Genomic DNA, 26,511 nt, shown 5'->3' on the forward strand with positions numbered 1-26,511 from the left:
TTTTTGTAATTTACAAATTTTTGATGCCACGCCCAGTCGCCCTAATTATTATTTATTATTATTATTTTTTTTTAATTTTTAAATATATAAGATTTATTAATTTATACTTTATACTAATATTTGTATGTATAAGCACAATGCCTAGAACACCTCAAATAGCAACTCGTAGTTGCGCAACAGTGGTAAGGGTATTTACTAGCCGTATACTCCCGCTGCCGTCTACTATTTCTTCATCTTATTATTGTCAACATTTGTATTTTTAATAGTATATCTCTTATTTTTTATTATTATTACGCCACGCATGTACATACCGAGATTTCAAGTCCCTTGCCACGTTGTAATATCCCGTTCTTCTTTTGTTCGTTTTTCGCTTGGTTTTGTTTTTGTTTTTTAGCGCCCAGGCAGAGTTTTTACGACAAACGCGTCCACATAGTGAACTGTAATGTGGAAAATGCTTTACTCACATCACATTGGTAGACCGCAGGCCCAATGCTGAGAGACCGCAGACGAGGAATACGACCCCAGAGTCAGCATCGCACTCGCAATTCAATTGACACACTTTGACGTATGCGAGGGCAAGCACTGATATTGTGGGAAGATATTCGAAATTGGAGTATTGACCAGGCAAGTGGGAAAGGAGTTATAAGAAATAGGAGTGTAGTTTAGAAAAGTGCGAGAGGAGCTATACGAAATTGGAGAGTTGACCAGACAAAACTTACATATATGTCATATCTTTGGGGTAGTTGCAGAAAGTCAGCTGTGAGTTTGATATTATCGTTACAAATATATACGAATACTATACTTTCTATATCCAAATCAAGCAATACTCTATATACTAGAGAAAAGAAAGTCGATATATACAGTAGAATCCGGTCAAAGGACCTTCGTATACTCATATATTAGTCTAAGGACCAGAGTTTTAGCTATAAGTGGAGACCTTATAACCGGATTCTACTGTATATAGATTTATATTTATATAATTTAGTGCTTCCTTTGCTCTTTCACTTTGTTATGGAACTGCCCTCGCATCAATTCGTGCTGAGCTCATGCGAGACGAATTGCTCACGCTTCGCATCATTTCATTTTCGAGCCGTTGATGGATTTGTCGCTTTATGGCACTTGGATGCTTTTCTCCAACACACACACACACACACACATATTCACAGATTTAAAGTAAGTTTCAGTCGGCAGCAGTTGCATTATGTTTGCTGCTTCGAATACGATTGCTGTCTGATCCTGAATCGCTTACAAAATACCTTTGACTAATGCCAAGCAAATTATTTAATATATCACTCGGTGTAGCGGAAACGTGCGGTTACCAGATGCAGTATGCAGACTCTACACGGTCTGGAAGCTAAGGAATTCCAGGATATTCGAATTGAAGATATACAAATAATTTTGAATTGCTGCAACTAAGCTCAAATAGTTTAAAATTAATAAATATGGGAAGAGCTCCTTTTTTTGGAATATCTATACTTTTTTCTCAAAGGGAAAAATGGTTTGGTGCAATGTCCGTCCGTTTGAACGCAATCCATTTCGGCGCTATGAAATTTAGGGCATATACTCATGAATACCGTCGTTCGATACGGTGTCCAGATATTGGGTAGAGCAGCATCGCTACTACTATTACTATTATTTTGTACAGCAGATATATACAGACATATGTATGTACTCTGCATATACCGTCGATTCCCGATAATTCGAAAAGGGGATACGTTTTTTCTTTCACAGAAATTCAATTTATCGAAAATTATCGAGAACGAATTTTTTTTAGGGGAGAGAATTAAAAAGTACGCTCTGGCTCTTCTTCTTCTGCTTAAGCTATGCACGATCATCGCACTCACGGCAACTATCGACAGCCTCACAGTCATCGATTTGGTTAAGTATAGATGTATGTACATATGTATGTATATGTATTGATATTTAACCATAGTGCTGATCCGCTCTCTCTTATTGGCCATTCAAATTGAAAATGAAAATATCATTTAAATACTTCTATATGTATGTACATATATATATTTACATATATAACTACAGCTCTACAGTTCTCGATCGAACCAATGTACCCATTCGCTATGCAGCAGACACAAAGCTCTTAAAAGCTACCAACTGCACATAGGACCAATATGCACAAGGGGAGTAAGTGATTGAGTGAAAAGTGTGTCGGGTATGCAGAGTGATCGGGGAGGGCGGAGGGGGGCACGACTATGTCTGTGTGTGCTCTCGTCGTTGAGCATGTGAATGATGGCGCATTGCATGTGACAGCAACGACTTCTAACTGGGCACGGCTCACTGCCAGTCGACTGTCAACTAACTGCACTAAACTGTGCTCGACTCTCACTCTCTCTCTCTCTCTGTCTCTGCGTGTGTGTGTGTGTGTGTGTGTGCGTTGACTCCCATTAGACTTTGAAGTGTTGACAGCCAGGCCTTGACTGCACTATACACTGCTCCACTTCCATCTACTCCATTCGCACCACCCGCACCACCGCCCCCGCCTCTGGCTGGACATGGCTGAAAAATATGATTGGCCTGCTGTGCCGTGCGCTCCCCATGTGTTAATGGGATTCGGCCTTTGGCTGCGAGCGGAATGCGCTGAGCAGGCCATTTAAGCGCTTTATTTGTCGCTTCAGTATTAATTAAATGCTTACAAAACCAAACACGACATCAAACAATGCACAAACGAGCTGACAACAGCAGCAGCAGCAGGAGCAGCAGGAGCAGAAGGAGCAGCAGGAGACGAATCGGAATCATACACCACAGTTGCCAGCGAATTATCATGCTCAATGCTTAACAAATTATTTCAGATCTACTATGCACAACTTATTAATTTTTTTTTTAATAATCTATAATAATTAAACAATAATAATAATTAAACACTAATATATACTATATATATCTATTTATAAACAACTTTAAAAATATTCCCGAAACTCAAAAAATTAATGTTTAAAAATATTTTTTTTACAAACTCATTCAACACTGAGAAGACGGATTTTATTTGTATATTTCTGCTATTAGTTAAGAATTTCCCCCAAAAAGGCAAACGAACGGACAAGGCTAAATCGACTCAACTCGTCCGTCGCCCTGATCAAGAGTGGATTTACTTTGTCGATTGTGTCACGGCCACTACAAATTTCGGACTATAAAATGAAAAACACAAATTCTTATTTTTAATATTAAAATATTTTGGCGCAAACGAAATTTTTTTCCCATTTCAGAAATAATTTTTTTTAGAAATAAAAATATTAGAATGTTTTCTATTATTATTAATAATGTAATATAGGGAATTAGAAATATGTAATAAAAAAATGTTTTTTTTTTTTCTAAATTTAAGTAGAAATATTTAGTCCAAAAATATGCAAGCAAATAAAAATATAAATATAACTTTTTTTTTTAATTTTCTGTTTTCTTAATTTTAGGTAAAAATGTTTTTAAGATTTTTTTATAATGGATATTTTGAAAAAATTTTTATAATTTATATTTTTTTCCACAAGTGTTGGTGTCATGGGATAATAAGGTAAAACTATAAAACTAAACTATTGTATAATAGATCTCCCTCTCTCTATCTATCTCCTTCTCTCTCCCCCAGCACCACTGACATTGTCGTATACTTAATATTTGCCACAGAACTCTAAATAATATTTGTTTGAAACAGCAATTCTTCTTCTATTGTATATAGATTGTATGTAATATAATTTTTTTAGAAAATTTTTATGGCCTTATAGCAAAAGTCAAATTAGTCTTGCTTGGATTTCTTAGCTTATAACACACTTTTATTTGGGGAAAAAGGGAGGAGTAAGGGGAAAACACATCCAGATGATTTTGCTCTTGCATTGAATACAGAAGCACCCAGTAAGGGTATCAAGAAAAAAAAGGACAAAACAAGGAGGAAACAAAGTGAATGGATGAATGGTTGAATTTTTTTTTTTTTTTTTTTTTTGCTGAGTTGGGCATGGGTAGCTAGACGTTGGGCGTTAGGGGTTGGGTTGTGTGGGCATATGTATAGATACAGTCATTTCAGCTCTACAATCTGCTCAAATTAAATTGACCTACGTCAGAATTGGACGAAGCATTGACAACTGCTGCAAACCAGTAAGAGAAAGGGGGAGAGGTGGGGGGAAGCTGAGAGAGATGTTGCTGCGGTGGACCTTCACGTGTCTGTGAGTGTCCCTCACATGTAATTTTTTTCAATTCGTGTCGTTTTTATGCTGACGGACGAAAGTGAAATGAGTATATTGGTTTTGTGCAATGCCCGTCTGATGGTCTGTACATTCGTCCGTATGAATGGAAACCATTTCAGCTATGTTAAAACTAGAGTCTTGCAAATCGTGTATATCCTAGAGTTATAAAGTGTCAAGATTTTCCCAATTCACCCACCAAGGGCGTGACAAATCTCCAAATGCACTTTCCGGCATTTCAGAAACCATGAAGTGCTATGAAGTTGAAATTTGGAATGTATGATCGAGTTGACAGCACTGATTCAAAGAGATATAGCGGGTATATCTACATCCATTGGGGAAAACAGTTTTCCACAAAATTTAACGAATAAACTACGGTGGACATCCACATACAATACAGTAGAATCCGGCTGTAACGACTCTGCTTCTAGCATCCGTACGGTTATTGCGACGAAAATTCTGGTTCCCAGTGAAACTTATAAGAGCAAACTTATATGGCTATAGCGTCTTCCGCTTCCTTGAGCTGATTCCAATGCACGATGTATATACCGTGAATATCTGTTGCCGTGAATGAGTATTCTGCAGTCGGCAATGCTCGACTGCAACTTGTTTTTATTTCTATTTTCTTTTTATTTTTATTTTTTCTTTCTCTGCACGTCTTGTTGGCCGCTGGCTTCGACCCATTCTTTATAGTTTCATTTTGCAGCCACTTGGGTCTGGCTGTCTAAAGGATTAGCTGCCTATTCTTTTCATTTGATTTCATTTCAGTGCCCCGCTGCCACTTGACTTGGCTTCAAAGCCAATCCCAATGCAAAACTGTAAAATTGTCCATATGTGTGTGTGTGTGTGCTTGAATGTTCTTTTTGTTTTCCGTCTTGACTTGGCGAGCGACCCCCCCCCTGGCCAACTTTGATTAAATAGAAGTGATGCGACACCCCCCCCCCTCCCCTCCCTCTCACAACCTACTGCATGAAAGTCGACAACCCTGGCTAGCTGTCAATTGCTACGGAAAGGCGTGTACGAGCCAGATTTCCGACAGTCAGTCAGTAAGATTTATTTGCCTGAAGCACAGGCATCATTTCTCTGGAAAACAAAAAACAAAACAAAAATCCAGAAAAACAAAAAATTAAATTAAATTTCCAGAAATTCGGCAAATACAAATAGCTCCATATTCGAGGTGAGTTCCTCTATATCCTCTAACCACAGTGCAATGGGGCCAACAGCTCACTCTTCCTCCTCCTGCAGCGCGTCCACGATGAACTCGCTGCGTTGCGCCGGCTGCCGTTTGCCGGGAGCTGCCGTTGCTGTCATTGCCGGGGCGGCCAAATCGGTTGGCGGCGCCCATCGTGCCCGCAGTGCGGATCTGCGGCTGATGCGCCGCTTCACCCATCACGATGGCACGCGGGTGATGAGCGGTAAACGCGAAGTTGTGGGCTATGGCGTCAATGGCAGCCCCAACTACATTGACTGCTCGGACTTTCCATTCCCGGCCATACGCTATCGCGAGGTCACGCCGGAGATCTGCGCGATGCGCGAAAAGGAAATGGGCGACTGGAAGAAGCTGTCGCTGGACGAGAAGAAGTCCCTGTATCGTCATAGCTTTTGCCAGACCTATGCGGAGTTCCAGTACTACATGCCCGAATGGAAGCTGGCCATTGGCATCACCCTTTGGGCCATATCCTTTGCCATGCTCATCTCGCTGGTCTCCAATGTGGCCATTTATGATGATTTGCCAATCACCTACGATGATGAGCATCGGCAGGCGCAGCTGCGTCGCATCATACAGCTGCAAATGAATCCCATAACTGGACTCTCCTCCAAATGGGATTACAGCCAGAACAAGTGGAAGTGATTGTAAGACAAAAATAACAACAGCAAAAAAAAACACACACACACATACACGCACACACACCTTGAATGAAATGCTGCACAATAGTAACATTACCACAAGCTCATATTTTCGTACACACTCACATAGCATGACCCCATCAACACACTTATACACACACACCCACACAGGCGAAGAGAGAAACAATACTCACACACATACATAGAGACATGTTGAGTTTCGAACATATGTTAAATAACTGTTAATTTTAGTTGAATGCATATTAAATTTCATGACGAACATTCCAAAAGCTCATTTGGTTTTAATTCTTCAGAGATCTTAAGTAGATGTAAATGTAGATGAAGTCGCAGCCTGTCTTCTTCTCGATCAATTATAATATCGCCTTGCACAGAAGTAGCACTCTATAAATACATATGGAGTGCTCTCTAATCCATAGGCATTGCATAAGTTCTATCTCCAGTCCATCTCCAGTCCCTGTTAATAGAGTAGCTGCTCGACTTTTCTCTTGATCAATTGTATTGATATAAACTATCTATACTTGCGCCTTGACTGTAGGAATAGGCCTATTGATCTTCAGTTGGATTATCGTCAAATCCTTTAGATTGAGTCGTTTCTCGTTGCATTTCTCTATGCTCAACGCTCAGAAGTACCAAAAATTTAAACTTTACATACAGTGATCTATACTTGTGCCTTAACTGTATCTATATCTTAAGGTAAATAAGGACGGGTGGGTGTTCAATTTGTGTTCTTTCTATCCAGAAGTAGCTGAAATACATTCTTATCCACAGGCATAGCGACCTTAAGTTCAATTATCTCCAAGTCCTGTAGATACAGTAAATGCTTGATTTGTTTTCTTCTTGTTCAATTGCATAAATATTGTAATTATTTCTTGAAATAAACGATCTATACTTTGACTGTATCCAAAGGCATATAATCTGAGTCTACCTCATATCACAAAAGGTAGTGATGACAGCGTCCAATTTTCATGGGTTCTAAAGAGCTTAAGACATTTCTGAATGTTTAAACGATAATATCTCTTTAACGAAAACTCCGATTTGAATGAAATAAATTTAGTTATGTACAAAAATTAATGAGCTATGACGACGAAAATGCGAATTTACCATTATTTACAGCTATATACGGCTGATATACTTAGTAGAACTAGCCCTATCGAAAATAAAAGACCAGCATTATTTACACTCTTTACCTATCGAATAAGTAAAATTTTAGTTCATACAAATTGAGAATGTAAAATTTTATAAATTATTTGAATTCAATCTTAGCCCTTCATAGGTCTGGCACAGATTTCTTGACACATTAAAATGAGACAAGCTAAAATGCGCTTTATTTCAATCTTGCATTTCGAATACATCAATTGATATATATATATATACTTTTTAAATATTATATATATAGTATATACATACATTTTTTTTAAATTTAATTTTCCATTTGCAAACTAAGCGTCTGTCATGCATTTAACACAACTTTCAAACATTATAATCCTGGTATGATTGTGATGTGACGTGCATTCGTTCGTTCGTTTTATTGGCTGTCCACTGTACTAAGTATAGTACTATGAATATGCATAATTCTACACTGGATATAGTGCACGTATCAAGGTGGTTTCATGTTCATGTTAGTTTGTATGTATGTATATATGTATATGTATGTGTGTATGTATATCAGATCTCTTTACATACATACGTATGTACATTCCGTAGCGTTTGCTAAATATAATCTCTCTAATATGTTTACATCAATAGTACATCAATTATCTACATATATCACGTTTTGCATGAGAATTCTAGTACATGCAAATTCATTCATGTTTAAAATACGGAAAGAAGATCAAGAACTAGATTATTATCATCTAAATCTGATGATTATTGTTGGTGCTCATAAATGATACAATCTTGCTTATTAAGTACAATTTCATAATGAAATTTCGTTTTTCTTTTCCTTAATTTTTTTTTTTTTTTTTTTCAATATATTAAATAAGACAAACACTTGATCGAGCTTATAAATTTTGTAGAAGTTGAGACCAAAACTTCTCTGACAGAGAACATTTTATGTTAAAGCCATAGCCCGCAAATCACTGTTAACCGCTTATCGGTGTCTGCAAATAAGTGTCTTTCACTCTAACTTTGAGAAAAAACTCAGAGAGCTGCCGATTGCATCGGTTCATTAGCGACTTCGTTTGCGATCGGTTAATAACCGTTTCTGTTGTTTCGCTCTGACTGTTCCTCAACCGTTTCGTTGAGTGGAATGCAGTAATTTGTGTGTGTAAGTATGCTTAGGCTGTGTTCGCTAAGCACACCAATAGCGTGACTGTGTGCATATGTATGCGACTATGAAGACCAATTGCATTGACTCTTTGAGCAATTCGCTCACTAACTGACTCAGTTCGTTAAAAGAGCGGCACACGAAAGCTCAACTCAAGAGACAAAGTTTCTTGCTTAGGACGTGAAAGGGAGAACGAAGTATGATATTTTTGGACTGATTTCGCGAACTGAGCTTAAGGAATCAAACGGTTAACAGTTATATGCGAGCTGTAATTTAAAGTTTTCAATTTATAGAAACTCTAATTGGACAACAGAATTATAGAAAACAACTAAAAAATGTTTGATGTACAGAAATAATAATACTTTAAGGACATTTTTGTGTAAAAACCATAATTCCAACAAATATTGTTGTATTTGTGTAATGTATAATTATAATTCCACATAGTTAAATCAATTTAATAAAATTTAAATTCCTTTTCTGTACTAACGGTTCATATTGATTTGTTTTTGATTACCCAAATGATTTATATTACAATACCCAAACATTCATTAATTTTTAGTTTTGAGGCAACTTTGAATTTTTTTTTTTTTTTAATTTTTCAGAGATTTTCATTTATTGTATGATTTCGCTTATCGTTTTTATACTCATTCACGTAAGTAAAATGAATAAATTGATTTCGTTTTGCTTTTATTATTTTGTTATTTATTTTTATGGCTACCACAAAATATATATATATTCTCATACATAGTATACATATACATATATATATATATATATATATTGATTTAGTTATGACTACTTAGAGAACATCATTAACTCGAATAGTTCTTGGCAGTTATTTTGCATATTAATTTAGTTTAATTTAAGAATTTCACTGCTGCTGATGTTTACGCTTTTCTTTGATTTTTGTTTTCAGTTTGTATACATATATATATGTATTTATGTATGTAAATAATGTATTTTATATTATTTCTTTCACATATTTCATAAATTTGTTGTGCATATTCAGCTTTTTTCTTTAATTTAAAATTTAAGACTTTCCGAATATAGTTTTATTATTATTTAATATTTTTTTTTAATTTTTTTTTGTTCTTTTTTTATTGCTAATTATTTCAAAAATGTTGCGAATCATCACACTTAATACATTTATCTGTGGCGCCATCTGGCGATTAAAAACATAATACACTTATGTGGCGCCCTCTGGCTGCTATTCTTTGCATACGCATATACATATACATATATATATATATATATATTTTTTTTTTTTTTTCTTTATTGGCATTCACAATTTGCTGTTTATTTATTTATTTTTTTTTTTTTCATTCTTTTTGCATTTCCTTGCGCTTTTTTACATTTTTTTTATATATATAAATAGTTTATGCAGATTCGCAAGCTAAATAATTTGATTTGTTTTCTTTAAATATTTCTTTTAAATAACTACTACATTGAAAAGGTGTAATCATAAATGTGTGTGAGTTTGTGTGTGTGTCTTTGTGAATGTGTGTCTGTGTGGCTTTGTGAATGTGTGTGTGTCTGGGTGGGTGGATTCGAATGCATCAAATTTTGTTGCTCTTTCCTATTGAATGAAGTTGTTTTTGTTGCATTTGTTGCTAAAGCATTTTTCCTCATATATTCCCGTTTATTGGCAGTGCAAGTTTTTTGTGTTCCATTTTTTGTGCACAAAACTCAAACAGTAGAACGAATGAAGAAAAACAAATACACAACAAAGTAAAAACCGTAAAACAAAAGACAATAAAAACAAAATTGTTTTCATAACTTTTTTGCACTTATTGAATATTGATAAACAAATCGAGAAGCAACAACAAAATTGGCAACAAAACCAAATACGAAATACGAATAATAGTTGGACGCGCTCGCCGACAGATGGCGCCAATTGAATTTGCTGCTACTGTTGCGTCCAGCGCAGAGATCTCTTCGCGAAGCTCCAAAACTGGAACTTTCATTGTGTCAATGTGTCTGTGTCTGTGTCTGTGTCTGTGTGTGTGTGTCTGTCTGTCTGTGTGTGGTTGTGTGTGGATGGGTGTGTGTGGCTGTGTATGTGTGAGAGTATGCATTTCTGTTGGTTTTGTTCTATAAGATACGACGAGTTATGTACTATATAATAGTATATATATATATATATATTATGGTACCCTAACACTCATCAGCTCGCTAGCTCGACTGATCGTCGGCGCTATCTATCCATCTCTCTCACGCTAACCCCTCCCCCTCCCACTCTACCTTTCGCTTGCTCTCGCCGTTGCACTCGCTTGCTCCAACTTTGGCTCCAAGCCATTTTCTGCCATCTGCCAACAACGTATCGTTGCTGTCGTTGCTATTGCCGGATTTAAAACGTTACCCAAAGCCGCCCGGACTACCAGCCCACCAAAAATGCTTTACGCACGACGTCCGCTTCGCTCCCTTCAATCCCAGCCATTCTCCTTGATCATGTGGGCCAATTCGATAATGAATTTGCCCTCCTTGTACTTCTGGCTGGACTCGTACGCATGCTCATATTTCCAGCCAAGCGGCGTCTTGCAGCACTCACAGTAGATATCAGCGACCGCATGCAGTCCGGTGAGCAGGACACGCTCCTCCGTCTGGCCGCAGGCCACATTTACCACCGAATTGAATAGGTATGCCGGTCCCTGGCTACCCTGAAACGACTTTGAGATGAGCTCGTCGTGCGATGCCAGATGTGCACGGCAATGAACACATGAGTAGGTCCGATTTGTGGACGGTAAATAGGCCTGAAATGTTTTCACCATTGTTGCTCTGTCTGATTACAGTTGCTGTTACGGCTACTGTTGCTGTTGCTGTTACGGTTGCTGTTGCTGTTGCTGTTACAGTTGCTGTTGCTGTCACAGTTGCTGTTGCTGCTGCTGTTACTGCTGCTGTTACAGTTGCTGCTGCTGTTACAGTTGCTGTTGCTGTTACGGCTACAGTTGCTGTTGCTGTTACTTTATCTGTTGGGCGTGTGGTTTGGCTTGGCTTTTAGCTGGTTGAGCGTCGATAGATAGTCCTGATCGTTGATTGAACTGTTCTCAGTCACAGCGTTGAGCTCTTGACTGTATAAAGGCGCGCTGTAATATATAAATAACGTTAATTTAGCTCTCATATAAGGGAAAACTGAAATGACTGAGGGCTAAAAAAGCTTTACAGAAAGTGAGCTTCCAGTAAATTATTAAAATAGTTAAATGTTAAATGGTTTACATTCGGTAAAGATAATTTATAAAATGTAAAGCTCAACTTTCATAAATCTCTACAGCAGAAAATTGCACACATATTAACAGAGCTTAAAGCTTAACTTTCGTTAAACTCTAACTCTGGGAATTTTGGACTTGTTCTGAGCAGAATCAGCTTAACTTGCAGTTAAAGCTTAACTTTCAGATAATCTCCCAGGGATTTCTGACTCGTTAACTTTGCATTTTCGTTCTGTACTTTCTTTTTTTGCCCTCAATTATTTCATGTTCAGCTCACCTGCTGGGAGACCGGATTAAGCCGAGTCTTTTCCTGCTGCTGCTGTTGGGCGTTAACTGCTCGCGTTGCTTGCAGCGGACAGCGCTGCGGCAGAGACAGCGACAGCGACAGAGACAAAGGCAGAGCCTGAGACAGAGACTGAAGCAGAATCAGAGTCAGAGGCAGTTGAGGTGGCGGTGGCGGCGGCGGTGGCAGCAATTGTGGCTGCTGTCATTGAACGATTATGTCCAGCGCTTGTCACCGGGTCTCGGGTCACACATATGCAGAACCAGCAGCTGCAGCAATACAATCGAGTTGGCTTCCCTCAGTGCCTGCTATCTGATCGCTCTGGCTGTGACCTATGCTCTGACTGCAAATGTTCGCGTTCCACGTGCGTTCCTCCTTAGCGTTTATATGCTTGCGCATATGTATGCGTGCACGTCGACAAATGTAGACGTATATGTATATATGTATATATATATATATATTTGTATGTTGGTGTTTCAGATATTCTGCCAAAGACAAGAAGACAAAGCCAAATGAATATTAATTTTCCTTTTTATCTTTTTTTTTTTTTTTTTTTGTACCCTGTGCACAGTTGGAAAATGGGCTTTATTAATGTTCAGAAGTGTCAAAAGATACGTGCTGGGCATATTTGAAGTTTGGGTATTTGCCAACACTAGAAATGTCAGTGTTAAACAATATCGATTATAAACTTTAAGCAACTCCACTAATTGTAAATTAGCTCATTTCCGGCAGGATGTACAACGGATAAATTATCATAGACAAAGTGCTTAAATAATCATAAAAAATTTACTTTAATTAAAATGAATCCTGTTTCATTAAAATTCCAGTTGGTATACATACTTCATAAAAATTAAATATATATATATGAGTCAATATACATTTTTTATCTATAGCGGAACTCAATTGTACGTTGAGGTGTATTCAGTAGCTATCCATAGGAAAGCTATTTAAGCATTAGTACATATTCTCAAGTATTCTCAAGTACCTTAATACCTGCAATAGAGAGAGCGAGCAGGCACTAGCGTATCTGCTAGTCAAGCATACCCCAGAAAAATTACGTTTCCTTGTTTGCATATAGACGAGCTATATAATATGAGAACAATTTGTAGCTACAACAAAGAGCGAGCAGTGAGGGCGAGAAAGGGACAGAGAGAAATACAAAGAATGAGAGAGACAGACAGAGAGAGATAGAGAGAGAAAGAGAGATAGTGCGAGGGAAAAATCACAATAAGGTCGGTGCATTTCCATTATTGATTTCCATTTGCAAGTCGCTGGCCACAGCCATATTTCAGCCAAACTACAAATATGGCCTAATAGCCGGGCAAAGCACACGCACACATACACTTACACATATATACAGTATATGCACATAGTCCTAAATGGCAAGAGCAACGAGTCGACTGCATTTCACTTCAGCAAAACAGAAAGAGGGAGTGAAATGGGAGGAGGGGAAGGGGCGTGGAGTCACAGAGCACAAGTTACTAGTCAATTATTTTGATGAACTGCAGTCGAATTTGCCATTAGCATCTTTTGGCTAATAAATGATTTATCATCATATAGTGCCCCGGCCGTATAGAAACCCAAGAGCCATTCGAGTCTGCTTCCCAACATTAACAGTTAACAGCTGTTCTCTCCAAATGACACCCAAATGATTCATGACTTTGTCTAGCACCCAGTACCCCCCACACCCGACACCCCCCACCCCCCCCCCCCCCCCCACACACACACACACACACAGATAACCACAGCGTAAACTCTATTCGCATTCACCCCTTGGGCTGGCTTTTGTCACTGAATAGTTGATTCAGTTAATGTGATCGATATGTGTACAGTGAGGCCACGATATATGCAACTACTTTATAATATATAAATTAAATTTATTGACTTTTTTCTGACTAATATTCAGTGTTTTTATCTGCAAATTTAATTGTTTTTTTTTTTTTTTTTTTTTTTTTTTTAATTACCATTAGTATTTTTAGTATTTTATTTGAAATTTTTAGTTTTAGAAATAGAGAAGAATTCATAGGCAGCTATACATTTATGTACTTATATAGTGATATAGTTAATATGCTCTACAATAATAATGAAATATTTTTTCTACAATTTTTTAATAATAAACTAATTTTCTCAGTGAAATAAAAAAAAGCCGTTAAAAAAATTCAAGAAAAAAATAAATATATTTATATACTTTCTTATCTGTGTTTCATTTATATTCCAAACATTTGCATTTAAAACAACTGCGTTTCTACCGTAATGAACACAGCTGTCAGCACAGGTACAATATTGATAATAGCTGATATGAACTATATGTGTATATGTATATATGAATAATATATAAATAATAGATTAATAATATATAAAAATATACATGAATATATTTCATTGATAACTAACGTACACTTTTATATACAAAAATATTTATATAAAAAAAAAAAAAAAAAAAAAAAAAAAAAAAAAAAAAAATCCTGTTTTTCTCAACATTAATTTCTATAAAGTGGCTTGGGACATTGTGGACCTGTGAACAGCATAGTTAGACAATACTCAAAGGTCAAGTTTAGTGCAAAGTTTACATTTGTGCATTTGTCTACCCCGCTGAACTGTTGAGAGTTTCGAACTATCTAGGGAACTACAAGCAGGTACATAAATATATTGAAAAATATATATATATCTATATACTTATGTGGTGAAGATATATACATATATACATACATATGAATATGTATGTAAACGCTCTATTTTCCATAATTAGCACCCTTGTTGCTTTTTATTTGTTGTTGCCAAGCCCTCGACAACAACAACAACGTCGTCATCTTCATCGTTGGGGTTTCTGTTCAATCTCTAATGCAAATTGGCTGCTGACGCGAATGTCGACGACTAAGACAAAGGAAACAGGAGTGAACGGGCCACTGCATGCCTGAGCGAGAGAGAGAGAGAGAGAGAGAGAGAGAGAGAGAGCGAGAGTGCGCGGCATGAACAAAGAAGCAACAGTGCCAACACAGCGCCCCAGGGAGGGGGCGGGCAACAGGGAAATGCACTTGGCCGAGGTTTCTGGCTGGCGCAATGCATTGGACCAGACAACAAAGCGTTGCCTGCTCTACAAGTGAAGCAGGGAGCGAGAGTGAGAGCGAGAGAGAGAGAGGGAGGGATAGAGCGTGAGGGAAGCCGGGTGCAAGGAGCAAGGCAATATTTGAATAAATATCAGACTTTCAATATTAATTAGCAAATGAAATTAACAAAATTGTGACAACTTTTGGCGCCTAAAACTTTAATCGAGCGCCATCCTATTTTTTGTTATTTTTTCTTTCAAAACAAACGAAACACCGCACAGACAAAAACAAATAAAAACGCACGCAGCACTCACACACACAAGCACGCAAAAAAAAGAAGAAAAAAAAAAAACAATAAGCAGCCGAAAAATTAAGTGAGTTCAGTGAACCAAACAATGAACCAGTGTGAATGTGAAAAGGAAGCTGAGAGAGTTCTTTGGCACCAACTCGCTTACGTTTTGATTTCTATTAATTTTTGTATATTTTTTATATGTATATACATATACATATGCGTATATATATACTTTTTTTTGTCTTTAGCTTTTTGCTGTTTTGCCACTTCACTTTTATTTTGCAATCAAAAAGCAAAGCGCGCTATGCGAAATGTAACGAACGACTGACGGGCAGCGCCGCTGCTGCGTTCCACTGTTGCTGGCTGTCGTCGGTAGCAGCGACGATGGCAGCAGCAGCAGCAGCAGCAGCGCCAGCAGCAGCAACAGCCAGCAGCCGCGCAACCCAGCAACAAACAAAGAAGAAAAGAAAAGGCAACAAAAGCGGCATACAGGTGGCAGTGACGAGTGCAGCGCAAAGTAACGCAACAAGCAGCGCCTCAATTGCAAAATGGACAAATAAGAACAGCAATAAATATGCATATACACTTGCTCGCAGAACTCTGCGTACACTTGCAAACAAACCCCTATTTCTATGTTTACATGTATATTGTATTTAATATAGAAGACTTAAGGCAATACTTCTTTTTGTATAACAATTTTCATTTATTTATTAACATAATTATGTTTTCATTTTATTATTAAAACTAAACCTAATATTGAAAAAAATTATAAACAAAACACATTACCAAAAAATGACACCTCAAAAGTCTGCGTACATTTTAAGTTTGCTGCGTACAGCGCTGGAATTTGTTAGTTGTTAGTATCTTGTAGGATACCCTTTTCGTTTTAACACCTCAGCCAGACGGCGAGGCATTGACTCAACCAGCTTTTTAGTGTCCTCTGCAGTTATTTTGCCCCATTCTTCCATCATGACCTCCTTCAGCATGTTCTTAGACCTTATGGTGTGCTGCCGAATCCTACGCTCGAGTAAGTCCCATAGATGCTCAATAGGATTGAGGTCTGGGGACTGGGGAGGCGTTCGGAGTTGGCTTTTTACATTGTAAAGTAGCCAGAGCTTTACATTGTGGGCTGTATGCTTCGGATCATTGTCCTGTTGGAAGCAAAATTCGTCCTCCAGGTGCAATTTCTGGGCACTCTGATGCAGATTCTCACTAAGAACTCTTATATAATCCTTATGGTCCATTGTTGATTCTATAAAAGAGAGATTTCCCACGCCACTAGCCGCCATACATCCCCACACCATTACACCACCTCCACCATGCTTTACTGTAGGCAATAAATTTTCCTTATCCATGGCTGTTCCGCTTTTTCTCCATACTATTTTCATTCCTTTTATGCCAAATAGGCAAAACTTGCTCTCATCTGAGAAAATTACCCTTTTCCAGAAGCTAGAAGGCTTGGAAATGTGCTCATTGGCGAAGTCCATACGCTTTTTCCTGTTCACATCTGATACATGTGGCTTCCTACGTGCAACGCGGCCATGATAGCCCGCTTTTTTCCAAGTGCGTCGAACGGTTTCCTCAGAAACAGTTTTGGAGAAACGTTCTGCAACTTCCAGGCGTCCTTGGTGAGCAGATATCATTGGATTTTGAGGTACCAATTGAACAATACGTTTTTTCTCTCGTTCCGTGAGCAAGGGTAGGCGGCCTGAACGAGGCTTTGACAATATAGAGCCCGATGAGACATAATTGTCGTAGACTCTTTGGCACGAAGAATGAGTTCTGCCTACCAATAGACCAATTTCTCGGTAGGATTTGCCTTCTAACCTATATTTTAATATAAGCTTACGAACTTCTACCGATATTTCTTTCCCTTTTTGCTCCATGATGAAACGCGTGCCAAATTTCTTTTCAAAGTGATAGCAAATTACGCAAATGAGCGAAGAGGAATTAAAGAAACATGCAAAAACTAACGGTGATCGTGAATTCCAGCGCTGTACGCAGCAAACTTAAAATGTACGCAGACTTTTGAGGTGTCATTTTTTGGTAATGTGTTTTGTTTATAATTTTTTTCAATATTAGGTTTAGTTTTAATAATAAAATGAAAACATAATTATGTTAATAAATAAATGAAAATTGTTATACAAAAAGAAGTATTGCCTTAAGTCTTCTATATTAAATACAATATTCATGTAAACATAGAAATAGGGGTTTGTTTGCAAGTGTACGCAGAGTTCTGCGAGCAAGTGTATGTGTACCACACATACGCACATGCACATACATACATACATACATACTTGTACATACGCATATTAAATGCAATCAACAAAAATCTTGATCAAACTAAATCTCAACTGCTTTATGCACTTACTTAGTTCACAATAATAATAACGCATGTCCCGCTATATGTGTGCATGTATGTACATATGTATGCATGTGTGCGTGCGTATGTGAATGTGCAAGGTGAATGCAAAAGTCTATATGCACGGCGCACCAATTACCGTTAGAAATGTTAACCCAATATTCTTGTTATTGCTCTGCCTGATTTTCTTGTTGTTGTTACTGTTGTTGTCGTTCGGTGCCTAAGTGTGGGCACATAAAACCGGAGAGCCATGACACAGCTACAGCCGCGGCGTACGAATTGCCACCATCGAGCATGCGTGCCACACTCACCGTCATAAAAGTAAGTACACATACACATACACATACATACTACATATTTCTGGAAGACAGTGTTTACTAAATATACTTGAACGAAGCAACAATAAATAAATTTTGTTTATACATGCATACATATATATAAACAAATAAAGAGTTATTGAATATATACAAATCATTTTAGCTCTATCTATCATATCGTATCATATAATATTTTCCTTGTATAAAGTAAACTAATAAACAAAATAATAGAATAGGCTATACAATGAATTTTAGGTTTCAATATTTAGTGAAAGGTACCTTTAAGTCCAACCAGATTCCATTAAACTCATCCCAAATATAAATACATATGTACCCATACTGATCTACTCCATCTTCATAAACGCCTTTAGCTGGCACAATAGTTATGAGCTTCACTGTAATTTTATACAATGTGCCGACTAACGGTAAGAACATCGTTGTCAGTTGCCGTGTTGTATATATATGTAAGTGTGTATGTGTGTGTGTGTATTTGTATCTTTCTCTGCTCAGTTGCTGTCGGCTTCAGTATGCGTCGTCGAGCTGACTACTGCTGGCTTATGGTACCGCCGTCTAACATGACTTTGCGCCAATCCCCCATCTCTCACGTCCGCCGGCCGATGCTGCTGCTGCTGCTGCAAGTGACTCTGGCGATCTACAGCTTAGTGCAACTGATTCAGAAACTAATTCAGCATGTTCTTATTCTATTAACAATACGCATTTACAGTTATATGTGCACAAAACGAAAAGCAACAATTTTAAACACTCATCCTCAATCATGGTACTCATTTCTTATCGTTGTTGTTGTTGTTGTTGTAACTCAACCGTTGTGATTTCATTTTTTTCTTTTATTATTTCGCGCGCCTTTCACGTCAATAGAACTTTTGCGTCGTGTTTTTATACCCTACAAGCTGGGCAAAATAAACAGGTAGCTCTGACCACATACATGTGTATGTATGTACATGAATATACAAACTTGATTAAGTTGAGCCACATTGATCTCTATGTCAATGTAATCGGCAATTAATTTTTGTATTACTCAATCCACAATATAATGTTTTTCAAATACATTATTTGCCACCGCACTTTATCACTCTCTTTCTTACATACAAAAAGAGGAAAGCCCAACGGAGCAACAACACAACGAAAATACCCCACGCATCACTCACTCACTCACACACACACACACACACACAGCGCTCACTGAGCAGCTGATGGCGATGTTGTGATTGTATTGTGATTTCGTGGTGTCTTTCTTTTTAGCTGAGGTCAATATCGTCAGTGGCAACGGAGCAAATAGAAATATGAATAACTGTTTATGAGAAGTATACGGAAAGGAAAAAAAAAACAACAAATAAATAAAGACGCAAAAAATGCGCACTGCTTTTGTGTAAAAGAGACGACATAGGGTACTATCACAAAATGCGAATATAAAAACAGAAAACATCCAACAGCTGATGAAACAAAAATAATAATCTTATCAGACCGCAAAAGAAAATAACAACACAAAATTTATTGCGTTGCGACGCTAGCGACGCAGTCGGCGAAAAATGCCAACAAGCGAGCCAGTGCGCGAGAGCAAGCAAGTGCTAAGGTAAAACGAGATAGAGAGAAAGCGTAAACAAAAATACAGCGCAGAAACAGCTGTGTCTGTGGTGGCGTTACCGACGCCTCGGCATACACATGCGCAATACACAGCTGCTCTCTGTATACATATGTGTGTATATGTTCGTATGGTTCAATACTCAAACACAACAAACAAAACCACAGCGACAACGAAGTGGTCCTTGGCTTTTTAAGAACAGCTGAGACTAGAGAAAACAGCGGAGCCAACTGGCTGGCCGCGAAAGAGAGATCAGATGAATGAACTTTCATAACGAAGTTCTCGCTCACACTTGCCAATGTTTATCGCACTTCGGAGTTGCTAAAAGACGCAATTTGTTTAGCACCAGCAGCAGTGTCCCTCTCCCTCTCCATATCCCCCAACACTCACTAATAACATACATGCACTCATTATCTACATATACACTCATAGGTTCCTTTACGTGTATGCAAGGAGACGTGAATATACAATAAATGATGGCAGAATTCTTGTTTGGGCCAATTTTTTTTGCATACGCAGCAAACTGCGTTGCAGTGCTTACATCGATGTTTTGTTGTTTTTACTGCAGCGCCTATGTGTGTGTGACTTGCCCTCTCTCTGTGCCTATTGGAAGTAGAAGAGAGCACAACAAAGCTAATGCATGTGAATACATAATAATTTGGTCTTTCGCTAAACGCATACCTATCTATGTACATATTTAGATTGTTGGCGATATATATTCATATGTATGTTTGTATATACTACAAATGTAAATAGACGGGAATCATGTTCGGGCAATTATACAAAAAAAAAAAAAAAAAAAAAAGAGAATAAACAACAACAAATGTCAAATTTTTGGGCACGCAAAAGCGTATGAGAACTTACGGTTCTGTTGCAGTTGCAGTTGCAGTTTTCTTGTGTGTGTTTATTGTTTTGTGCCATACACAGACACGCGCGCATACACACACGCACACACACCAAACAATCAAGCACAAACATACACACACACGCACGCACACAAACAAATCGGAGCAACAACGACCCACTGAGTAAATGACACTTGATTGTGGTTCTTTACACCGTTTGCATAATACTAATGCAACACTTTTGCATTATTAAAATTTCTATGAATTTATTGAACCGAATACAATATTTGTTTGCGTTCGCTCATTTTGCGTGCTTTTCTGCTGTGGGGGCGCTGGTGTGTTTGTGATTGTGTGGGGAATTTTTAACAGACCTCAATTATTTTTAGCACTCTGGCCACACTACACATCAGACACACACCACACATACCACAAAATATCGATACTATCGATAAGCAGTAATCGGAATTGCCCAAAAAGAAGTTGCTACTGCTGCTGCACAAAAAGAAAAGCACACAATTCTCACACAGCATATATATATAGAGTAGCACGCGCCTAACTCACAAGTCCCTGGCGTGTAAGTAATCAAAAACGGAATTATTAAAAATTGTTACCATTTTGTTTAGTGTGTGTGCGCGTGTGTGTGAGTGCGTTTGCAAGGCAAACAATTGTTTCAAAACGGTTGACAGGCGGCGCTGGCCCAGTGCAATAGGCTTTGTGTGTGAGGTAAGCATTAATAAATGTGCAAATCCCAAGGCCCCTTGGTCAGATAATAAATAATTATGTACATAGTGGTGATATATTGATATGCATTGCCAATCGAAAGCAATTGCCCAATTGCAGAAAAGGACAGCAACACATTGGCAAAGTACAAGAAATCGTTTGTGAAATTTCAACAAATCAATTGTTTTATTTTTGTTTTCCTACTTCAAATTGTTATTGCAATGCAATCTGAAATACAGGAGATTGCAGCAAATTGCCACAGACACAAAGCTTGCATTATTGTTGTAAATGAATCACCCACAAATACAATTCGCATTTATCTACATTCATGCTAAATTGGAGCTCGGGGACCCTGAAATCGTCAATGCAGCCAAAAACAAATTGATTTAAGGCTAAAAAAAAGATAACTCGAGGTAAAGAAAAAATAATAGCTAGACTTATAACCGGTCAGATTATGGGCAAGCTAAATTTATAAACTAAATAAATTTAAAATTTCAAAAAAATATTTTTATTTGTTATTAAAGTCTTAAACAGTAAATTACATTAAATCTAAAAAAAAGCGATTTCAACGCAGCCAAAACAAACTGATTTAAGGCTAAAAAAAACTCGAGACCAAACATGAAGAAATAGCTAGATTTATAGCCGGCCAGATTATGGGCTTTAAAAAAAGCTTAATTTATAAACTAAATAATAAAAATAAAAATAGTTGTAAATTTACTATTTCTGCAAATAAACAAACAAAATTATTGACAGTTAAGTCATATAAAATCAATATAAATAAAGCCAAAACCAACTCATGAAGGCTAAAAACAGCCAAATCTTCGCATTTTCAAATAGCTTAGCTTAATGTGTATAAATTTATAACGCCTTACGCTTCATTGGTTTCCAATTAGCAAGTGGATATGTTCAATGTAAGATTTATATAAATTTTTGTTTTTTTTTGTTCGTTGAAGGTAATTTTAATTCTCTGATTTGCCCAGTAAATTGACCTCGTATCAATGCACAAGCAATAGCGCAATATTTCTGTAGATATCTTCAAGCTCGAAATTGATTTCAGAGTGCATGATATATATTCAGATATATATCTGAATAACAATTTCAGTCTATTGACCTCTGTAGATATCTTCAAAATATTTGATTTCTTTGCTCGCTAGCAAAATAAAACAATGGAACTTGAAAATGTTTTTTCTTTACTTGAGTAATTTAACTTATTAAATAAATAGATCTATATGTATATGTATAGGAACTCCCAATATAGAACTAGATTTCTTTTTAAAGTTTACTCACCTTTGTTGTATCCACACAAGTGTTTTCAGGTTCAATGGAATGTAAACGCTTATATTGACTTTATAAGAAGTAAAATATATAAATGCTAAGTCTGTTGGTATGAAAACAAGTTTTTCTGGTATCCCAAAGACTTTATGGTATGTGTATCAATATGTTTTCCTGGTATGAGCCTATTATATCTGTATTAGTAATTTTCTGGAATACCTATTGTATATATTTATATGGTTTTCCAAGAGTTATTGGGTGGGAAGTCAAATTTCCTGGTATGACACTGTATTAATCATTTTCTGGTATACCTAAGAGTCTATTAGATATATTTTGTATGGTTTTCCAAGACCTTTTGGGGGAAATTCAAATTTCCTGGTATGACTATCATATCTGTATTCATATTTTTCTGGTATACCGAATTTTCTATTATATATGTTATTTATACGGATTTCCAAGGGATTTTGAGTGGGAATTAGGAGTACTATTCTGGCTTATCAAAACTCTACATAATTTCCGATTTTTATCTTCCTTGATACCTGAGTTTACATGTGTTAGCTCTATGCTGATTTCTGATTCCTTTCTTTTCGGATCAAAGTATGCTGCGAAGTTGATGTGAGTTAGGTCTTTACTGATTTCTGTTCGTTCAATTAAGACGAACATAGATAATGTAAATAAAATATATATAGTTTTATAAGGGTACTAAAATTTGTTTCTCAGAGTTTACTAGATATACAAGAAACCTTAAACCGATCAATGGACTTTGTTTTTTTTTTTTTTTTTTTTGCCATCTTTACTGGTTAATTTGAAAATTCAGTTGCTTTACTAATCCATCTATTCTCATCATCAGTGAGCTCGCAACCGTGGTAGCATGCTGTGGACGGTGCATCTGGACGGCGGGCCGCAGCGGGTGAATCATGCCGCCGTTGGCGTTGGGGACTTCATCTATAGCTTTGGGGGCTATTGCACCGGCGACGATTATCGCTTCAATGAGCCGATCGATGTCCATGTGCTGAACGTGCACTCGCTGCGCTGGACTCTGGTGCCGCAGCAATGCGATTCGGATGGGGATCCGTTGAAGTATCCGCTGGTGCCGTTCCAGCGATATGGCCACACTGTTGTCGCCTACAAGGAGCGCATCTACATCTGGGGCGGCCGCAATGATGAGCATCTCTGCAATGTGCTCTATTGCTTCGATCCAAAGACGGCGCGCTGGACTCGTCCGACGGTCAGCGGCTGCCTGCCGGGCGCTCGGGATGGCCACTCGGCGTGCGTCATTGGCCATTGCATGTACATCTTCGGGGGATTTGTGGACGAGATCAATGAGTTCAGCAGCGATGTGCATGCGCTCAATCTGGACACAATGGAATGGCGCTATGTGCAAACGTTCGGCGTGCCGCCGACCTATCGGGATTTTCATGCCGCCGTTGCTTACGAGGAGGAACGGATGTATATCTTTGGGGGGCGTGGCGACAAGCACAGCCCATACCACAGCCAGGAGGAGACCTACTGCCATGAGATTGTCTACCTGGACATGAAGACGAAGGTGTGGCATCGCCCCTTCACCGCCGGCAAAGTGCCCGTGGGACGACGCAGCCACAGCATGTTCGTGCACAATAAACTGATCTTCGTGTTTGGCGGCTACAATGGACTATTGGATCAGCACTTTAACGATCTGTACACCTTTGATCCGCGCACCAAATTGTGGAATCTGGTGCGCGCCAACGGACAGGCGCCAACGGCTCGACGACGCCAGTGCGCCATTGTCATGGGCACGCGCATGTTCCTCTTTGGCGGCACAAGTCCGCGCTGCGCCATACCGCAGGCACCGACGGCGGTGTCGCGTGCCAATGATTCGACACAGCCAACACAGCAGCAGCAGCAGCAGCAGCCGCAGCAAGAACAACAGCAACAGCAGCAGCCGGCAGCAGCAGCAGCAGCAGCAGCGGCGGCAGCAGCAGCAGCCGCAGCAGCAGCAACAACCACATTGATCGACTACAGTGATTTGCATGTGCTAGACTTTGAGCCCACACTGAAGACGCTAGCCACAATGGTGGTGCTGAAGCATCAATTGGACATCTCGGGCCTGCCGCGGAGCTTCCGTGCGGACCTGAACATGCTCACACAGCCGAACAGTATTACGCGGCCGATCAACCAGGCGGGCTAGCATTTATTGTTATTGTTACCGTTACGACTGTTGTGCACATCTAACACTAAACCACTCTAAGCACATAGTTAATACTATATACATATACATATAATATATATATATATATATATATATATATATATATATATATATATATATATTTATATATACATGTATGTACACACAGTTGGGTTGCTGCAGCCAGCTGCGAGGCTTCCTGGCCACTCGGAGAGAAATATTTAGCTTAACTTAAACACACACGCTTCTGAACAAAACGCTTGCAGAGAGGCGGATTGCACTAGTCCCAGTAGTCGTCGAGCAATCCAACCGATCTCTTCCGAATGTGCTCGAAATATCGAAATGACACCACACACACACACACACACACACACACAGACTCATACGCACACACACTCACATATGTAAACCAACGAAGTTTCAGAAACTTGCTTGGACAAACAATTAAATAGTTAGCTTTAGTTTGTAAAATGTTTATATATAATTACCTTAAATAAATTTCGCATATTATTATTAAACAAAAAACAGAAAAGCAATTGTATTATGTATAATATCGCCAAATCATCTCGATCTGAGCTACAATCCCAAAATTTGACTTTCACTTTTAAAGGGAATGAAAGCGGTAATACCTATATTTCTCATCTCTCATCTATCTTTCTCTTTCTCTGCCTTACTCAACGGAGGCCAAACGCTATCTCTTTCTGCTTTGTCCAACTGAGCTCGTATGCTTTCTCAGTCTTACTTAAATAAACTCATATGATATCGCACCCAACGGCTATCTACCTCTCTTTGTCTTAGCCATAGAGCTTCCTCCGTCCTACTCAAATGAGCTCATGCGATCTCCTTTCATTCATTTCACCCAAATGAGCTCATATGCTATCTCTCTCTATTCGTTTCACTCAACTGAGCTCACATGCTATCCACCTCTATCTCTCTTACCCAACTGAGCTCATACGCTCTCCCGCTCTCTGTCTTACCCAAACGATCTCACATGTTTTCTCTCTGTCCGTCTTACCCAACTGAGCTCTTATGCTATCTCCCTCTGTCTGTCTTATCTATCATCTCTATATATTCAACATTCCTTCTCTATCTCGCTCCGCTTTATATTTTCTCTTAAATATTTTATTGGCATTTAAAAAATATATAGAAATAATAATAACATAAATTTATGATTGACAAAACTTAATTTAATTTATATATGTATGTAAGTAGTTAAGAAACTACAACAAATTAGCTTTTTTCCTCTCTCCTATCGATCATGTAAAACTAGCTTTTTTCATTTAGCTCTAAAGTTGGCATCACTGCTGCTGCTAACCGACGGCGCTCGTGAAGCCACGCAACGTCAGGTAGCCGTTGATGATGTCCGATGGCAATTGCTGCATTGAGCCGTACTCCTCGGCATTGGCGAAGCGCAGTTTGGAATGGGGATCAACATATGGCGCTGGCAGCCCACTAATATCCGAGTATTTCTTGGGTGGTATGAGCGAGGGCGGCGCATTGAGCGTGAAGTCTGCGAAGTGAACCAGAAAACATTACAACAAATTCGACCATCAACGTTCAGACTTTGCATATTTACATGTCGGCTGGTCGGGCGGCAGCTTCTGATTCCGTTCAATGTTGTGAAGCTGTCGCAGTGGCCGGTAAACGCAGTTTCTGGGAAATATAAATGGACGCTTAAACGAGCGTTTGACCTTCTGCACCGAAGTTGTTTCCATTTTCTTTAATTTTGTCTGCAAATGCACGAAGAATAACAAAATTGTGTTTTGGCTTGAGGTATCGATGCCGCAATAAGCGATGTATCGATAAGTGCTTAACAACGACTGCGATAGACGGACGGGCATATTTAAATAGGCTCAGAATGTTCGTGGCGGTTCTAGTTCATAAATGTATTGGGATTTAGGAACAATGTAGATAGATATTTGTATTGATTTGCTTAAAATAAATTTTATTTTAATTAACATATCTTACAAATTTAATTCAACAGCTTGCCTTTGCCAGCACTTGGAGCTCGTCAAGTGAACTAGTTCGTCATCTGAGCCTTGACAGCGGCTGTGATAGATAAGATAAGATTTTTAGGCAGGCTCTGATAT

General features: G+C 38.3%; 4 protein-coding genes across 9 annotated transcripts; 2 read left to right on the plus strand and 2 right to left on the minus strand.

The window, feature by feature from the left end:
* The first annotated feature begins 5,195 nt into the window (after window positions 1-5,195).
* On the plus strand, window positions 5,196-6,316 carry COX4L (Cytochrome c oxidase subunit 4-like). The gene is made up of 2 exons (XM_018016504.2): window positions 5,196-5,355; window positions 5,424-6,316. Exon 2 carries the CDS (start codon window positions 5,434-5,436, stop codon window positions 6,028-6,030), a length of 597 nt encoding a protein of 198 aa, XP_017871993.1. The 5' UTR covers window positions 5,196-5,355; window positions 5,424-5,433; the 3' UTR covers window positions 6,031-6,316.
* A 1,709-nt stretch (window positions 6,317-8,025) lies between these two features.
* Window positions 8,026-20,605, minus strand: Ypel (Yippee-like). 4 transcript variants are annotated; one of them, XM_089473561.1, is made up of 3 exons: window positions 20,282-20,605; window positions 11,794-12,284; window positions 8,026-11,396 (listed from the first exon to the last, which is right to left on the minus strand). In XM_089473561.1, exon 3 carries the CDS (start codon window positions 11,079-11,081, stop codon window positions 10,737-10,739), a length of 345 nt encoding a protein of 114 aa, XP_089329687.1. In that variant the 5' UTR covers window positions 11,082-11,396; window positions 11,794-12,284; window positions 20,282-20,605; the 3' UTR covers window positions 8,026-10,736. The 4 variants fall into 4 exon arrangements, 2 of the variants coding, with proteins under 2 accessions (XP_089329687.1, XP_089329689.1); XM_089473563.1 differs by lacking the exon at window positions 20,282-20,605 and adding an exon at window positions 18,097-18,702; XR_016270921.1 differs by lacking the exon at window positions 20,282-20,605 and adding an exon at window positions 18,791-19,694 and having other exon boundaries at window positions 11,079-11,396.
* A 76-nt stretch (window positions 20,606-20,681) lies between these two features.
* On the plus strand, window positions 20,682-24,953 carry LOC108619759 (kelch domain-containing protein 3). Of its 3 annotated transcripts, XM_089473558.1 has the most exons (3): window positions 20,686-20,985; window positions 21,222-21,395; window positions 23,105-24,953. In XM_089473558.1, exon 3 carries the CDS (start codon window positions 23,126-23,128, stop codon window positions 24,419-24,421), a length of 1,296 nt encoding a protein of 431 aa, XP_089329684.1. In that variant the 5' UTR covers window positions 20,686-20,985; window positions 21,222-21,395; window positions 23,105-23,125; the 3' UTR covers window positions 24,422-24,953. The 3 variants fall into 3 exon arrangements, with proteins under 3 accessions (XP_089329685.1, XP_089329684.1, XP_017871989.1); XM_089473559.1 differs by lacking the exon at window positions 21,222-21,395 and having other exon boundaries at window positions 20,682-20,836; XM_018016500.2 differs by lacking the exon at window positions 21,222-21,395 and having other exon boundaries at window positions 20,688-20,985.
* A 633-nt stretch (window positions 24,954-25,586) lies between these two features.
* Window positions 25,587-26,228, minus strand: LOC108619763 (INO80 complex subunit C). The gene is made up of 2 exons (XM_018016506.2): window positions 25,998-26,228; window positions 25,587-25,931 (listed from the first exon to the last, which is right to left on the minus strand). Exons 1-2 carry the CDS (start codon window positions 26,134-26,136, stop codon window positions 25,732-25,734), a joined length of 339 nt encoding a protein of 112 aa, XP_017871995.1. The 5' UTR covers window positions 26,137-26,228; the 3' UTR covers window positions 25,587-25,731.
* Between the last annotated feature and the right edge of the window lie 283 nt (window positions 26,229-26,511).

The sequence above is a fragment of the Drosophila arizonae genome, chromosome X, assembly GCF_054131065.1.
Source record: "Drosophila arizonae isolate 15081-1271.41 chromosome X, UAZ_ARI_1.0, whole genome shotgun sequence".
NCBI lineage: Eukaryota > Metazoa > Arthropoda > Insecta > Diptera > Drosophilidae > Drosophila > Drosophila arizonae.